We start from the raw sequence: 18,168 nt of genomic DNA on the forward strand, positions 1-18,168 counted from the left end.
TTGTAGGCGTGAATTTTTAAAGAATATTTTAGGGATGTCCGAGCTTTGTAGGCCTGAATTTTTAAAGAATATTTTAAAGGAGTGTCCGAGCTTTGTAGGCGTGAATTTTTAAAGAATATTTTAAAGGAGTGTCCGAGCTTTGTAGGCGTGAATTTTTAAAGAATATTTTAAAGGAGTGTCCGAGCTTTGTAGGCGTGAAGTTTTAAAGAATATTTTTGGAAGTGTCCGAGCTTTGTGGGCGTGAATTTTTAAAGAATATTTTAAGAATATTTTAAGAATATTTTAAAGGAGTGTCCGAGCTTTGTAGGCGTGAATTTTTAAAGAATATTTTAATGGAGTTTCCGAGCTTTGTAGGCGTGAATTTTTAAAGAATATTTTAAGAATATTTTAAAGGAGTGTCCGAGCTTTGTAGGCGTGAATTTTTAAAGAATATTTTAAAGGAGTGTCCGAGCTTTGTAGGCGTGAATTTTTAAAGAATATTTTAAAGGAGTGTCCGAGCTTTGTAGGCGTGAATTTTTAAAGAATATTTTAATGGAGTGTCCGAGCTTTGTAGGCGTGAATTTTTAAAGAATATTTTAAGAATATTTTAAAGGAGTCTCCGAGCTTTGTAGGCGTGAATTTTTAAAGAATATTTTAGGGATGTTCGAGCTTTGTAGGCGTGAATTTTTAAAGAATATTTTAAAGGAGTGTCCGAGCTTTGTAGGCGTGAATTTTTAAAGAATATTTTAAGAATATTTTAAAGGAGTGTCCGAGCTTTGTAGGCGTGAATTTTTAAAGAATATTTTAAAGGAGTGTCCGAGCTTTGTAGGCGTGAATTTTTAAAGAATATTTTAAGAATATTTTAAAGGAGTGTCCTAGCTTTGTAGGCGTGAATTTTTAAAGAATATTTTAGGGATGTTCGAGCTTTGTAGGCGTGAATTTTTAAAGAATATTTTAAAGGAGTGTCCGAGCTTTGTAGGCGTGAATTTTTAAAGAATATTTTAAAGGAGTGTCCGAGCTTTGTAGGCGTGAAGTTTTAAAGAATATTTTAGGAAGTGTCCGAGCTTTGTGGGCGTGAATTTTTAAAGAATATTTTAAAGGAGTGTCCGAGCTTTGTAGGCGTGGATTTTTCAAAGAATATTTTAAAGGAGTATCCGAACTTTGTATGCGTGGAAAAGGATTTTTTTAAAGAAGTATCCGAGATATAAGCGTGGGTTATTAAATAATATTTTAAAGGTAGTAACCGAGCTATAAGCTGATAAGATGTTTTTCGAGCCACAAACATGATTTTTTAAATAAAGTATCCGAACTATTGCTAAAACAATAATGTGTTTAGACCACAATTGTTTGGGTACCATCCGTTTAAGATTTGATTTTGAATCGATTTACAGACGATCAATGGCTGGTGCTGTAACTCAAAGGGTCTAATTGAGTTGATCCAATTTCTGAGTATTGCAAGCTTTGAGCTTTGGAACGATCCACATTTTTGGTAATTTGAAGGTTTTAGACGAACTTTTTCTACAAAGGGACCGTATGTTGGCTCTACATGTTCTTAGAGGGTGAAGATTATTTTTGCAGAAAATGCTCGATATAGGCCATGTTTTGATTTAATTTGCTAGAGAGCAAAGATTATATTTGCACATAATGTTCGATATCGGTCGATATTTTTACAATAGAGAGTCCCGCCCCGTTTATAATATTTTAAAGGTTTCGTCAATTTTGTATATTGAAGTGGCTGGAATTTCGAAGTCTTGTCTTAAATGAAAATAGTCGATATGGGTCAAATTCTTGAGATATTCACCATTTAATGGTCACGACAAATTTTCGATATTTTGAAGATTCAAAACACTTTTTCCACCGAATGGCATATCAATGTTCTGGTGAACAAAAAACATTTTTCTAAGAAAATTTCCAATATAGGTTTATAATTTTTAACAGAACCAAAAGGTTCCGCATAATTTTCTTTATTTTGAAGTACCTAAACCCGTTTTCCAACCTGAGAGTCTGTAATTCGTTATTAAATTCAAGTTATAAAAAAAAACGTTCTAACAGATATTACTATGCTATAGTTCACATATAAAAATTACGTCCGATTTCAGGTATTTTGATTTTAGCAGTAGGTTAAAAAAGCTGGGCTTAGCCGAAATCATTATTAAAAAAATTGTCTAGGTCTATTAGATCTTTAAACGTATATACAATTGTTCTTATTCCAAAAAAGAGCTTCTTCAAGAATGTACCTAACGGCAAATGTCACAAACATCGAACATATGCCTGCATTGCATAAACTCAACTAAACAGCTGAAAGTGACTATAAACCATAAAGCAAAAGCGATTTATTTAATGCCAACCGTAGCGTGAGGCATATGCCAAGTACTGGAGCTGCCTGCATGTTTAAGTGATTTAAATGATTTATGTCCAAAGATTTTGTGACTTGAGGGGGTTCTTACAATAATATTAGCTTAGAGTTCGACGACGGCAACGACGACTACTCCTTTAAGTGAATGTAACTATGTCAAAGTGTTCATGTGTGTGTGTGTGTGTTGTATATATTTGCATATGCATACATGTATATATGACATTGTATGAGAAATACGGGTTGTATATGTATGTACTTCAGTACTATGACAACAGCCAACCAACCAAAAAACATGTTCAACACGACTTTTATACAAAAGATTTCCATGTCGTCACATGTAATGCTGTCAACATAAAGTTCTTATATTTTCGTTGTTGTAGTTGCTTTACATGTCACAGAAAAACATGTTGTTTTTTTCTACAGCGATAAAAAATAACATGCAATATGTATATATCTGTTATTTAACAATAATGCTTTAAGAAAGACAAAAATATCAATATAAATCAATGACCAATGACTCTTCTACTTCAGATTAGAAGAGGCTGTAATTTGGCATTACGGATTCTCGGAGAATAAAATATTTACCTGTGGTGCATTTGGTCATAGCGCACTATTATAGAGTCTAGCTCATTTTTGGTATTATAAAGTTCTATCCATATTTAGCCCAAATGTATGTATTTTGAGGGCCATGGGGAATTTTCCATCCGTTTATTAAGTAAGTCTTCAAATATCAGTAAGGCACATTTTTTATGCACAATGGGCTTCATTTGGGGAAGAATATAATAGGTTCGGTCCAACTTAAGTCCATTTTTATTTTAGTATTTTTGAGGAGTTTGAGCACCTTTTCATTTAAATTGGCTGTAATTTGGTAGATGGAGTTAACGAGTAGCCCATATTTCTGGGTATCCCATATATAACTATACCCCTGATTTTCGATATTTTGGCAACATTTTCAACGAGATTTGTCACAATGGGTAAATCTGTCCTAAAATATTATCGATATTGACCCATGTTTTAGTGTAGCCTCCATATAACTGCATTACCCATTGATCGGTATTTTGGGCATGTTTTCCAACCTCATAGGTTGTAATTTGGTATTTTGAGGCTACACAACATGTATCTCGCATAGAATACAGGTAAAAATACTTATAATCACTACTATGTTTCAAAAAGTTTAAACATTTCATTAATATCAAAACTATTTTCACACTTTGCACTATTTGACACTCTTTGCGCTCATTTTTTTATTCTCCTTCCCTTTTGACAAAAACAAATATATTCCTCCCAAGAAAAATAGCCACAGTCATTTATTATTCGACTGTGTATTGTTTTGTTATCGTCCGCAGTCTCTCCACTCTCTCGACACTTTTACCGACTAATATCCCATATGTATTTTCCAATTAATATAAAAACTTTTTCCCTACTTCGCACCATTTTGCTCATAGAATACAGGTAAAAATACTTACAATCACTACTATTTTCCAAAAAATATAAACATTTCATTAATATCAAAACTATTTTCATACGTCGCACCATTTTGCCACTATTTGCGCTCATTTTTATTCTTTGTTCCTTTTGACAAAGACAAATCTATTCCTCCCAAGAAAAGAGGAACATCCATTTATTGTTTGTTGTCGTCCGCTGTCTCTTCCCTCTACTGTTTCTACAGTTTACAGCCGTAGTCTATCCACTCACTCGATTGTGTTTAGCATTGCATTTCAGTGCTTCTTTATTTCAGAGACTTTTACCGAACTCTGGATTGGTGGTAAAAAATTCACATATGTATTTTCCAAATTATTTCGATATAAATGTTAAATACAATATATGAAATAAGTGTTGATACGAGCAACTAGTTTACGAGCCGAACTATTAAGATTGTATGAGATTGATCTATTCCGGCAAAATAAGAAAATCGATACAAGACTAAAACAAAGAAGAAAACATAGAATCAAATTAAAAAAATCAAAACGAACCACCACCAAAAACATACTCCAAAGTTGTTTTTTCGCTCTCTCTCTCTCTCTCTCTTATTCTGACAAGAAACCAGTACTTAATGTTTTTTAAACTGCATTCATAAAATGCAGAAATCCGGACATTGTCAACACCTGGACACTTTTCATGTAATATACGAATTTTTTTTTTTCTGTGTACCCCATGCAAGTGTTCATCCGATTTTAGTTATTTTGGGGAATTATAGGTCTGTTCCCGTACTGCAAGAATTTACTCGATTTTAATATTTTCTTCGATATTATAAAGGAAAATTCGTTGTCGTAGTAAAAAGTAGTAGATTCTTACAGTACGGGAACAATGGTCACATTTTATAGACTACAATGGATTCCATTTAGATATGCTTAGGTACTGATTGGGTAGAAAATCTCCCTACATTCCTATTTTCCTAATAATTATCTAAATCATGATCAGGTATAGTCCCAGCTCCAGCTTTATAAGGTACAGCTTCTTTATAAGTATTTTCATTGTCATGTCATTGAGGAAAACACCTAAAGTGGGTCCAATATTGATTGTATCGTGTAAGAATTACCGTATATTTCGAATCATATTTATGCGAGGAGATATGCTTAATTGAGGACCAATATAGCTCAATTTCAAACTTTGCATTACAGTAGCTTCATTCATTCTAAATACTAAAAATACCGAAAATCCGTAGGTTTCATTGATCATTTTTTTTATATCGATTTCCTCTGAAGGTAGAATGATTACAACAGATGGCTAAACTGTCTTAGAATTCCATACTTTCGAGTACAGAATATCCCCCTACTATGGTGGAATACGACTATATGGGACAAATCCAAAATACGGAACAAATCAGATAACTAAAAATACTCCTAAAATGTTGCGAATATTATTATTGTTTTGGAGGCAGATTTATTACCATATACGACTTCAAAATACTAAATTAAGGGGAATCCGTTTGCAAACGTACTCAAGAACCCCAAAATATCGAAAATGGGGGGTGTACTCATGTGGGGGCTTCCCAAAAAAGGACCTTTATTTATTTTTTTTATTTTATTTATTTATTTTTTTTATTTTATTTATTTTTTTTTTTTGTGGAGAGATTTACTACCCAATAAGAACTCAAAATACCAAATTTCAGCGAATTCGGTTGAAAAACGTGCTCAAAAACCTATCTATCTCAATTCGTTTAGGGGCTAAAGTGATTACAACAGATAGACGGACTTTATAGGGTCGGAAATGGTTATTTCGATGAGTTATAAACGAAAAAGAAGGGAAAAAGTCGATGTATTGTTCCATTCCGAGTCCTTGGTTAACAACTTCTTCACAGTCCATGTTTCTACATAACCCTCCATGCATAGGACATACGTAATTTTCGATATGTCCAATTTTCCTAATTGAGTGTCTCGTGGCAGCAAGTTAACATATGAATACCTATCTTATTGCTGAGGGTATGAATTTTTCTGCCATATCGATTTTTTATTAAAATATGTACATATATGTATGATAAATATTATCCGACTTATTTAAGAATATATTTGAAATACATGATATTCAAAAGCATTGACAGACTTAGTCATATTTCACATACTCGTGCATATTTCTAAACGATTTAAATAAATGACATTTACATAGATTGTCAAATAAAAATTTCAATAGCACACAAAAAAAAAAATCTGCGACACTTAGACTCAACGATATCTACACACTTGGAAAAAAAATTAAATATTTCACAGTGATATTGGAAATGTGGCCCCATAACAAAAACAACTGCAAACATTTTTGTTTTTGGCATAGGCCATACAAAAGAAATGGAGTGAGCTGTTTCGTCTTTTTGAAGGTTTGCCTTCTTGTGTTTTATCTATATTTTTTCATTTTTTTCTTTCTGTCGGGTAACAAGTTTCAGTGATGCGCTGCTGATCGACCGACCGAATGTGTCAGTTTTGAGACGTCATGATTAATGATGGCCAACAACATGTGGGCCTGAACACAAACAAAGGCCCCAACCCACTGCACAATGAAGTGAACTCTAAAACGACACAAGAAAATCAAGCGAGATACAAAAAAGAAGGCGAGCACACAATACCGTCTGCAGCAGCGGAATGCTTTATTAAAGTTATAAGGTATTATATGGAATAGTGTATTTCTTGGTTTTTGCTTACCCTAGATGTCTGTGTGAATCTTTAACACCCAAAAATAAAAACAACAACAACAGCTACATTTCCAGGTTTCAGGATGGGGAGGTGTAACAGAGCAACAACAACAACAATCCACCATCTGACTACAGAGACAAATGTACAGACCTTCAATACAAATACATTGGCTGGATAAATTTGTCTGATTGTCTGTCTGTCGGTCGCTAGTTCAGATGATGTGGATGAACAAAAAGTGTACTTGCCATCCTCCGAACTTGAAATCTTATGGTCAAGTGAGTGAGTGATGGGAAGTGAAACGTTTGTGTCCATCTCCCAAACAAAAAAAAAAACAAAATGAAGAAGACGATGAGGTAAATTAGAGCACAATCGATAAGGACGAAAGACAGCCAAAGGCCGGCCATCAGACACAACTGTAATGATGTGTAATGTATTTACATGTAATGAACCCATGTACCAATAATTTTCCCAACAACAAGATTGAGCGGCCGTGGAGGGCCGATAGACACACCGAAGACACAGACTTACACACACTTATTCAGTTGAACGGTAGCAAATTGTAATGATTACAAAGATAAAAAGGCCGCAACGAATTCTGTCCAACATTAGTCAAACGAATTACAAATTAATCCTCAGTGTAGATTCCGATGAAATTACAACTGTCAGCGGTTTTTGGCTTTATATTTAACAGCAAATAGAGGGAGGAAGAAGAGAAAATTAAAGAGTGTATATTTCTAAATTATGAGTAAATTTTGTTTAACAACAAATTAACTTTAATAAAGAGGATATAACTAGATAATTCAAAATTTCCCAAAGAGCTTTATGCAGAAGCCTTGTGTAAAAGTTTATTTTATTTATGCAAAGCTCCTCATTAAATTCACATTTCGATACAAAATTGAGATATGTTTTTTTAAAGCATATCAAAAGGATCAGAATAGAATTAAATCATACACAAAGTGGACTTTAAATGTATAAACAAAGCAGCTTCTCAGTACACGGACAAGTTTTTCTATAGAAGAAATATTTCTCAATCAACTAAGGATTTTTTTTATAACAAAAAATCCCTAGACAACTGACTAATTTTTTTTCTATGGAAAGAAATATTCCCAGACTAGTGACGAACTATTTTCTATAGAAAAAATGCTCTCAGAGTACTGACGCTTATATTTTTCTATAGAAAAAACATGCCTCAGGCTACTAAAAAAAATTCAATAATCCGAGGACATAGACTTCTGACGACTTTGTCCTATAAAAAACATTCTAAGGTATATTTTTTATTGAAAACACATTCCTCAGATTATGAAAAAACATTTTTGTATAGGAAAAAAATACCCTACTGAAAAATTTTGAAAAATGAACCGATTTTCACGAAACTTAGCACACATCATTCCAGAGTTAATTCAGTACGCTGTGGCAAATTTCGTGCAAGTCGAAGAATATATAGAGTTTTTGGTACGCCATGTACATTAAATCGGACGAAAATACATATGGGAGCTATATCTAAATCAGAACCGATTTGCAGGAAACTTAGCACAAATAATTCTAGTCTCAATTCAGTGCGTTGTGCCAAATTTCGTGCAAATCGAAAGATACTTAGGGACTTTCGTGCACCATTTACCCTAAATCGGACGAAAATATATATGGGAGCTATATCGAAATCTGAACCGATTTTTCACAATTTCAATTGGGTTCGTCCTTGGGCCAAATAAATGAACTGTGCCAAATTTCATCCAATTCGAATAATACTTTGTTTACAATTTAACATGGACATACATACATCGACTTAAAAAGTGATTCTATGCATATTCTCAAAAGGAACCATGTGTCTATATCGTTTCCTTTTGCCTGTTACAAACATATGCACAAAGACATAATACCCTGTACCACAGTGTGGTGAAGGGTATAAAAATGTTCTTAGACTACTCATGATTTTTTTCTATAGAAAACACATTTCTTTTTTCCATAGAAAGAACATTCCTTTTTTTCTATGATGAAAAATTACTCTGACTACTGAAGTATTTGTTTCTATAAGAAAAAGTTCTTAGACTAATGACGATTTTTTTCTATAGAAAAAAGTCTTCAGACTACAGACGATTTTTTCTATAGAAAAAATAATCCTCAGACTACTGACGATTTTTTTGTATAGAAAAAAATAGTCCTCAGACTACTACTGACGACAAGTTTTTGTATAGAATAATTAGTGCTCAGATTACTGACAAAATTTTTTTTATAGAAAAAAGGTCCTCACACTACTGACGATTTTTTTCTATAGAAAGAAGGTTCTCAGGCTACTGACGATTTTTTCTATATAAAAATAGTCCTCAGACTATTGACGATATGTTTTTCTAAAGAAAAAATAGTCCTCAGATTACTGACGACTTTTTTTCTCTAACGAAGAAACAATTTAAAATGTATTCTCAAAAAATCATCAGCAGTCTTAGGATTTTTTCTATAGGAAAATGTATTTTAACCAATTGTCAGGATTTCTCCGTAGATTCTGTGCAAACCCAACATATTGGATACGATATAAAAATATTTCTATGTGAAGGTAAACAAAATTTAGAACAACAAAGTTGTAACATCCTGTATGCATCCGTTTGTAAATTCGAGCGTGTGTGTTTGTGTGGGGTGGTGCAGGTCGGAAAAATACATAAAAAATCTTTAAATGTATATGTTATCAGATAATAAAGAAAAAGTCTTAAACAGACATACGCACACACATTTCGTTGTTACAATCAACAACATTTAACAACAAAAAACTTGGCACGCCTTCTTCCTTTTCCGGTACACACACACTTCTGTGTCCATAATTTCAGTGGTATGGTAAAAAACAGCTCACACACATTTTATAAGGACTCGTTGGCTGCCGATATGGTTCTGGGGGATGGTTTTGAATTTTAGCGGGTGGAGGGATATTTTTTAAATGATATGCAACATATTTTTTTGGTTTGTTTTCCACTGTACTTAACACAACGTTAAACAGATTAACCATAGCATATATATTTCGTTCTAATTTTAAACGTATTCATACATTGCTAAAGACTAAAGATTTTAATCGCCATATCGAAAGCGATTAAACGCTTTTATAAATAACTCTCGGGGTTTGTATGGTGTGTGTGTGTGTATTGTAGATTGGTATGTTGTGGTTTGTTGTTCAGCGCACAGATACAGATTCAAGGTTTCAAAAGTTGTCATGGCCAAATGAAAGCAAAACCGCAAAATACGGCGAGTAGTTGAGGTAATGTGGGTAGCATCTAATTGTTTATGCTGATCGGGATCTGTGGTTTGCTATTGGGTTTGTAAACTGAAAGTAGAAAAAATACCATACTCTACTGTGGCTAAAGTTCGGTCTTTTGTTATTTTAATTTGATTTAAATTAGCTTAACTTCGCGAGAAGCTTCATTTGTTTGCAATTACAGCGACAAGAAAAAGGATACACATTAAAAACAAAAAACTCTTACCCTTCCACCTTCACAACTGTAGAACCGAAAAAAATGAAAGGCAGGGATACGGTGACAGTGTGTTGACAATTTTTCTCCCTAAAGTAACAAAATTGAAACTTTTCGTTTCTCTTTTCAGATTAAATCTGGCCATATGTTTGTTTCCATCGAAAGTAGCTGAGATGTGTGCTGTTGTATGTTGCAGAGATTTTCAATATTTAGCAGAAATTGCAGACAACAGTAACACTTGTGCCTGCTGCATGCCAAGTGATTAATTGCATTTTAAATACTATCATTGGAAATTTAATATTCAGTAAAATTTTTAAGGGAGGATATTTCTGAAATACCGTCTTTCAATCAATTTCGTCAGTAGTCTGAGGAATGTTTTTTCTATAGAAAAAAAATTCGTCAGTAGTCTGAGGAATGTTTTTTCTATAGAAAAAAAATTCGTCAGTAGTCTGAGGAATGTTTTTTCTATAGAAAAAAAATTCGTCAGTAGTCTGAGGAATGTTTTTTCTATAGAAAAAAAAATCGTCAGTAGTCTGAGGAATGTTTTTTCTATAGAAAAAAATTCGTCAATAGTCTGAGGAATGTTTTTTCTATAGAAAAAAAATTCGTCAGTAGTCTGAGGAATGTTTTTTCTATAGAAAAAAAATTCGTCAGTAGTCTGAGGAATGTTTTTTCTATAGAAAAAAAATTCGTCAGTAGTCTGAGGAATGTTTTTTCTATAGAAAAAAAATTCGTCAGTAGTCTGAGGAATGTTTTTTCTATAGAAAAAAAATTCGTCAGTAGTCTGAGGAATGTTTTTTCTATAGAAAAAAAATTCGTCAGTAGTCTGAGGAATGTTTTTTCTATAGAAAAAAAAATTCGTCAGTAGTCTGAGAAAGGATTTTTCTATAGAAAAAAATTCGTCAGTAGTCTGAGGAATGTTTTTTCTATAGAAAAACATTTCGTCTGTAGTTTGAGGAATGATTTTTCTATAGAAAAAAATTCGTCAGTAGTCTGAGGAATGTTTTTTCTATAGAAACAATGCTAAAAATTCGTCAAAAATTAGTCAGTCGATTGTGGAAATTTTTTTCTATCGAAAAAAATTTCGTCAGTAGCCGAAGGACATATGTTTCTATAAATGTCATTAAACTCTCTATATTTTCCAATATAATAATTAGTTTGCTGAAATTCGAACAAAATTTATGTTGTAGAAAAGTACACCAACAATAAATTGTATAGATTATCTAGGAATGCATGTTTGCCTTAATCATGCGGATTTCATCGACCTCTAATAATTGTATATATTCAAATTTCTAACCAATTTACCAAAAACCGACAAGGTATTTCACCTTTGTTAATAAATGTACTACATGACAACAACAATAAAAATAACAATTACACCGCCTATAAAAAGTTCAACTGAGTTCATATCGTGATTACATGTTGGCGAGGATAATAAAAGGTTGGTGAGCCTTGTTCTCTACAATCATAATAATGGAGCGGATTAAAGGTAATGACAAACGATTAAGGGAGTTATTATTGGACAAAAAGATATTCATCGTGAAGAAAAGGAATTTTTCCGTAAAAGATATATGAAATTTGTAAAACATTCACAGAATTATATCCTGAAAGTAAACCATTCTTATAAAAATGTGTATAAAAAATGTTTAACACTTTCAGTGTCAAAAAAAAATTGTCGGAGTAAAAATCTAAAGCTTTGTACTTAAAATCATATAAAGGGATATAGTTTAGAAAAAATAGCAATTGTCATTTTAAACCTCGGTCAATTTCGTCTGTCATTCAGTAAAAACAAGAACATGAATAGTAACGATACATAGGATCACCGAAAAATCGCTAAGAAAGAGAGTACTTTTAAACGTCGAATATATTCGACAAAAACACTGAGAGGGTTAAAAGCTGTAACTAAATCTGAACCGATTAAAGCGAAAATTGTGCCGTCTAAGGCACAATTTGTAACGATGTGCAAAATTTCATAATAATCGGACTAACGTAGGGTCTTTGCTGAACCATTTACATAATATCGGACTAAAATATCTATGGGCGCTATATCTAAATTTTAACCGATTCCAACAAAAATGTATCATAGTTATTCTACACTCAGTACGGTTCGTTAGCAAAATTTCGTCTCAATCAGACAAACTTAAGGTCTTTGTTGCACCATCTACATTAATTCGTTAAAAAATATAAACATATGACGCTATATTAAAATCTGAAACGATCTGAACAAAACTTAATACCCATCACCAGCGCATTATAAGCTGCTTAAAATTCGTCTCAATTGCACAAATATTGGTTGTTTGATTCACGTTGTTAGTAAGAACTTTGAAGCCATGTATTGTTCCATGTATTTTTTTTGTTTTCATCTAAACACCACCTTTTTATACCGTGTGTACATGTAAGGATATTATAAATTTATTTACTTATTTCCTAAAATTACCCACCATGTTATTTCCACAATAAATTGATAGGACAATACAAACAACCACGCCATATTCATATTTTGAAATTTACCTTTAAGTTCCGACATTACTGTATGATTACAGATCCCTTAAAACACACAAAAAAGAAACTACAAAAAACAACAACAAAATAATTGCTCTTATCCGTTCGTCAAAAATACAACACGAACTACAACCCTTGGCCATTGACGAATGATGGCATTCTTAGCAACAAACAAAAATAAACCACCTTACATATTTATCTATGTACAAGAATATACATAGCTACCAACCACGGTGGAAAAAACACCTGGATGTAGGAAAAAAACATTGTCGTTTTTTTTTTTTTGTTATTATTGTCCGTTTTACCCAGACATTCTTCATTCATTCATCTATATGACCGGTCGGCCATTATAAAAAAAAAAAACGCCAACCTCTTGTGATGTATATGTGTCTGTATATTTTTGTGAATGGGTGTGTGCCAACATATTCGTCAAAAAAATAAACATGAACATGAAGATAAACATGCATGCCATAGCGTTAAGAATTTCCTAAAATTTAACAACAAAATTATCATTGTGAACATGCAAAATCTGTCGTGATATTGTTTGGAATGGAGCCTAAGGGATTCTTTTTTCTATAGAAAAAATTTGTAAGTAATCTGAGGGCATCTTTTTTATAGAAAAAAATATTCCTCAGACTACTGACGAAATTTCTTCTATAGAAAAAATATTTCATCAGTAGTCTGATGAAATATTTTTCAATATAGAAAAAAATCCCACTGACTATTGACTAATTTTTTTCTATAGAAAAAGCATTCCTCAGACTGCGGACGAAATTTTTTCTATAGAAAAAGTATTTTCTTTAAAAAAAATAGTCTGAGTACATTACTTTTTATAGAAAAAGATCGTCAGAAGTATGAGGGCAATTTTTTCTATTGCAAAAAATTCGTCAGTAGTCTGAGGAATGTTTTTTCTATAGTAAAAAAGTCAGTTGTCTGATGAATGTTTTTTTTTATAGAAAAGAAATCGTCAGCAGTCTGAGGTATGTTTTTTCTATAGAAAAAATCGTCATCAAGTTCCTGAGGTTTTTTTTTCTATAGAAAAAAGTCAGTTGTCTGATGAATGTTTTTTTTTAATAGAAAAAAATCTTCAATTGGCCGAGGAAGTTGTTTTAGAAAAAAATCGTCAAGGACATTTTTTTCTATCAGGATATTTTTCTATAGAAAAAATCGTTAGTGGTATGAGAATTTTTAATAAAAAGGTCGTTTGTAATTTGAATATATTTTTCTTAAAAAAAGTCATCAGCAGGTCCCGACCAATTTTCTATATTTTAAAGATTTTTGCCACAATGTTTCACCGTCGTAAGTGTAATATGTCATTCAGGGTATTTTTTCTTTTCAGGAAATTTGAGATATAACTTCAAGCTTTCACATAGCACTCGTATAAAGGTGTATCCCCGTTTTCGGTATTTGACAACATCTTTGCAGGAGATTTTCGATGTTGGTTCACTTTTGACAAAGGCCCCATATAATGAAGGACTTTGTTATTCGATGACAAAATCTTTGTAGGAGATTTTCGATGTAGGTTAATTTTTTGACAAAGGCTCCATATAAAGAGAGACTTCGTTATTTTGCAGTTTTTCCCATCGAAGTGCATCCTTGTTGTTTAAACCCCTCATGCAAGGTTCTTTCTTCATTTGATGTATGTTATTGGACAGATCGACAAAGCCAGATCAACTCCTCTTGAAATTATTTATTTTGTTCCTATTTAAAATTATATACCGATGGCAACATAATTATTTCCTTTGAACTTTGCTGTGAACCCATGAAACGGCACTTGCATTGCGTGTCCGTCTAAATAGCAGTAGACTATGTGTAGAGTTCATTCTTGACCAGTTCATATCAACATGGCAGCAAATTGAACAAAGAAAAATAAAAACAGCAACGAATGTGTTGCCGAAACGTAATACCAAAAAAAATGAATCCCATATTCCTCATAATTGGTAACAGCAAATTTTTGGTAGTAAAATAAACTACAAATAAAAAAGAGTAGCGTGTTTCCGTAGCATTTTTTTTCGAAAACAAACTTCTTCTTCTTTTTCTCCTTCAGGCGCTATTTCCTATAAACTTTTTCAAACACGTCATTTTGTTTTGAGGCATCTTGAAAATAAATAAACCAACACAAAAATAACAACAACATATGAAAAAAATCTACATAAAATATTCTACAAAAAATTTAAAGAAAGCTCAACAAATCGTAAGACGAAGATACACAAAAAAATATGGAAGCAAAAATTGTGAATGAAATAAAAAACGAAGTTATTTTTTTATAATTCTTACTTAATTTAATTCAGGTAGAAAATATGCTATCTTAATTGTCCATACCACCCTAAAGCTATTGGTGGAAGAAGAATACAAAAAAAGAACTGAAAATAAAAAACTTGAGCCACAATTATAATGGCAACAACAATAAATATAAGTTATTTTGCCCAAAAGGAAATGATTTTTAAAATGGTCGACAAAAAGGTCCAACCCAAAGACGTTATAAAGAAAATGTAAATGTTGGATATTTTAAATAATGAATTAACCCATTGTGGAATTGATAATTTTCGATTATATGATAATAAAAATCATAAAATATGAAAAAACGTCGGAAAGTTCGAAAGTGATGAAATTTTAATACCATCTACCATCTGGTGTGGAGGGTATAAAAATGTCGAGCGAATTTTGTGGCGAAATGCGGTTAACCCATTTGGACATATGCGGGTTCATTTTCAAAAATCGACCTATTTTTAATATTTTATGCAAATATGTTTATCAAACTTCGGAACGCCAAGATACAGTAAATTTTCTGGGAAATGAGGCTTAAACATTCGATATAACGATGGGGCCACGGATTGACATACTTCGAAATTGTTCTGTAGATATATTTTTTTCACCCTTCAGGAAACATCAATTGTAAATTACAGCTATTTCAATCGGAAGACTACAACCTTTAAAACCGAAATGATGCGGGACCCTTAAATGAGAGCTGTAACAACAAGTGGGCCCATATTGATAATATTTGGTATAAAGATTGGAACAGGCGTGGATTTTTTAAATATTTTTGAAGGACATTAGTCCGAAAAGGTTTTTTTTTTTTGTAATATATATTTCAAGGACTTAAGACACCAAAATATATAATAAAACTTGACAGAGATCGGCCTAGCTAAGGGTCTTTAGTGCACTATTTTCTTAAAATCGAGCGAAACTATGTATAGGAGCTTTATGTAAATCTGAACCGATTTCAAGAAAACTTGAAACACGTGAGGTCAAACTTTGGGTCTTTAGTGCACAATTTACTTTAAATCGGACGAAAATATATATGGGAGCTATATCTAAATCTGAACCGATTTTCACGAAACTTAACATATGTAAGTCTAGACTCAATTCAATGCGCTACACCAAATTTCGTGCAAATCGAAAGATATATAGGGACTTTGGTGCACCATTTACATAAAATCGGGCAAAAATATATATGGGAGCTATATCTAAATCTGCACCGATGTTCATAGCACATGTCATTCTGGACCTAATTCAGTACCCTATCCCAAATGTCGTGCAAATTGAAAAATATATATAGGGACTTATGTGAGCTATACCTAAATCTGACCCGATTTCCTCGAAACTTAACACACATCATTCAGTACGATATGCCAAATTTCGTGCAAATCGAAAGATATATAGGGGCTTTGGTGCACTATTTACCTCAAATCGGACGAAACCATATATGGGAGCTATATCGAAATATGAACCTATTTTCACGAACCTTAACACATATCACTATAGACTCAATTCAGTACGCTATGCCACCACCATTTATCTCAAATTGGACGAATATATATATGGGAGCTATATCTAAATCTGAACCGATTTTCACCAATTTCAATAGGGTTCGCCCTTGGGCCTGTGTAACCTGTGCCAAATTTTATCCATATCGGATCATAAATGGGACCTGTACTTTGCTTACAATTTAACATCTACAGACGGACGGACATAAATCGACTCAGAAAGTGATTCTATGTATATTCTCAAAAGGAACCATGTGTTTATATCGTTTCCTTTTGCTTGTTACAAACGTGCATATGTATAAAGACATAATACCCTGTACCATAGTCTGGTTAAGGGTATACAAATTTTTGGGGATTTTATACTTTTTCTAATATTTTTAGGCATCAAATACACCCCTGTATTGTCAAACCAGTGAGCGGAGCAGTCGTATGGACGCGTCCGACCATACGATACCCTACACAACTACCAAAGAACTCTATCTTTCTGCAGATTTTTATTCCGAACCTGGGTAATATTTCGTGATAATATTGACCGATATTTATCAAAATAGACATGATTATTCTTTGGCCCGATCCCCTTCTCCATGTAAAACAGATGTTCGGACCGTAACTGCGGCCTCTGGAGCGACCAGAAAAACCGACAAAAAGTAAGTATTTGGTCCATTTCATCTCCTAAATATTAACCGATCTTTACCAAAAACAATAGGGGTCTTAATTGGGCCGAACCCATCCTACATTCAAAATTTCGTGAAGATTGGTCCATAACTGTGGCCTGTATCGTGTTTACAAATTATAATAGACAGACGGACGGACACACATGTCTAGATCGACTCAGCTAGTGGAGATATGACGATCGGTATACTTAAAGGACCAATATTTCGCGGCGTTACAAAGTCTTGGGGCTGCACAAAGCTATAATACCCTCACAACATAGTTGTGCAGGGTATAAAAATAAAGAGGATCTGTTATATAGGGACTTAATCTAAAGTTGACTTTTTTGTTGATAGATTTTCTATCCGATGAAAATACGCAGAATATAAAAATATGAGTAAAAGCAATGCTACATTTTAAAGTTGTTTCTTAAATATTGCGAACTCTATCGTTAGTTCACAAGTGCCGATTTTTAGAGCACTAAATTTTTTTCTTGGAAATCCCGGTTACTATAAATTATTAATTATTGATGTATAAGTTGAAAATTTAGACCGTATTAAAGTAGTATTAATACAGATGCTCATAGCAGGATCATATATTTTCAATGTTTTTATATATCTCGTTTTTATTTGTTGTTTTTTATTTCATTTCAAATATTTTTTAAATATTATTAATTTTTTTTGTCACATAAAAATGAATGCATTATTTCTTATTTAAATATTTCTTGCCAATTAGTTATTTCCGATTTAAAAAAACAGCACATTTCTTTTACTTACTTATGGCATTATCAGCTGCAAAGAGAAGAACGAAAAACGTAACATTAAAATATTAGTTTTCTTTTTTTAACAAATGTCTTAATTTTAAAACAGTTAAAAGAAAATCTCATAAATTTAGTGTGCTTAAATAACCAATAAAATAATGGTGTTGAGAACAGACAACGTCTTTGGCGTTTGTTGTTTTTACGATTTACCGGTGTGAATGTCCTTCGCGTAAAATATTTATGTAAATGTGTCTATATGTATGTATATAGCCCAATCTGAATCACCTTTAATAGGAAGTGAAGAAAAAATTTGTTGAAATCTATAAATTTTTCGTGACTTTATTACAAACGTCGTTTTGATATATAGAATCTCGCTGTGTGTGTGTGGGCGGTTGTAAGCACTCACTTACATACACACAAATTGTATATTTGTCTGCTGACATGTTAAAAGTCCATAAAAATTGCTTATAAATGTTCTATGGAGGTATTTTCTTGTGGTTTGTTTCTTTATTGCAATGTCTCGCGATTTATGCTATTCTGATAGGAAGGTGAATACAGTGAGAGATAATATTTAAAATAA

At 32.5% G+C, this 18,168-nt stretch overlaps 1 protein-coding gene across 1 annotated transcript in view; it reads right to left on the reverse strand.

Annotated features, from left to right (window-relative positions):
• Positions 1 to 17,619, reverse strand: part of LOC133334880 (homeotic protein proboscipedia-like) — a gene marked incomplete at its 5' end in the record, with an annotated part of 65,656 nt that extends 48,037 nt beyond the window's left edge. The window contains one exon of the mRNA XM_061543198.1: positions 17,605 to 17,619. Coding sequence (XP_061399182.1) covers positions 17,605 to 17,619 — 15 coding nt within the window. The remainder of the gene's footprint in view (positions 1 to 17,604) is intronic.
• Between the last annotated feature and the right edge of the window lie 549 nt (positions 17,620 to 18,168).

This window comes from Musca vetustissima, unplaced genomic scaffold (genome assembly GCF_032173495.1).
Source record: "Musca vetustissima isolate MV318-11 ecotype Yass unplaced genomic scaffold, APGP_CSIRO_Mvet_v1 utg8758, whole genome shotgun sequence".
In the NCBI taxonomy this organism is placed as follows: domain Eukaryota; kingdom Metazoa; phylum Arthropoda; class Insecta; order Diptera; family Muscidae; genus Musca; species Musca vetustissima.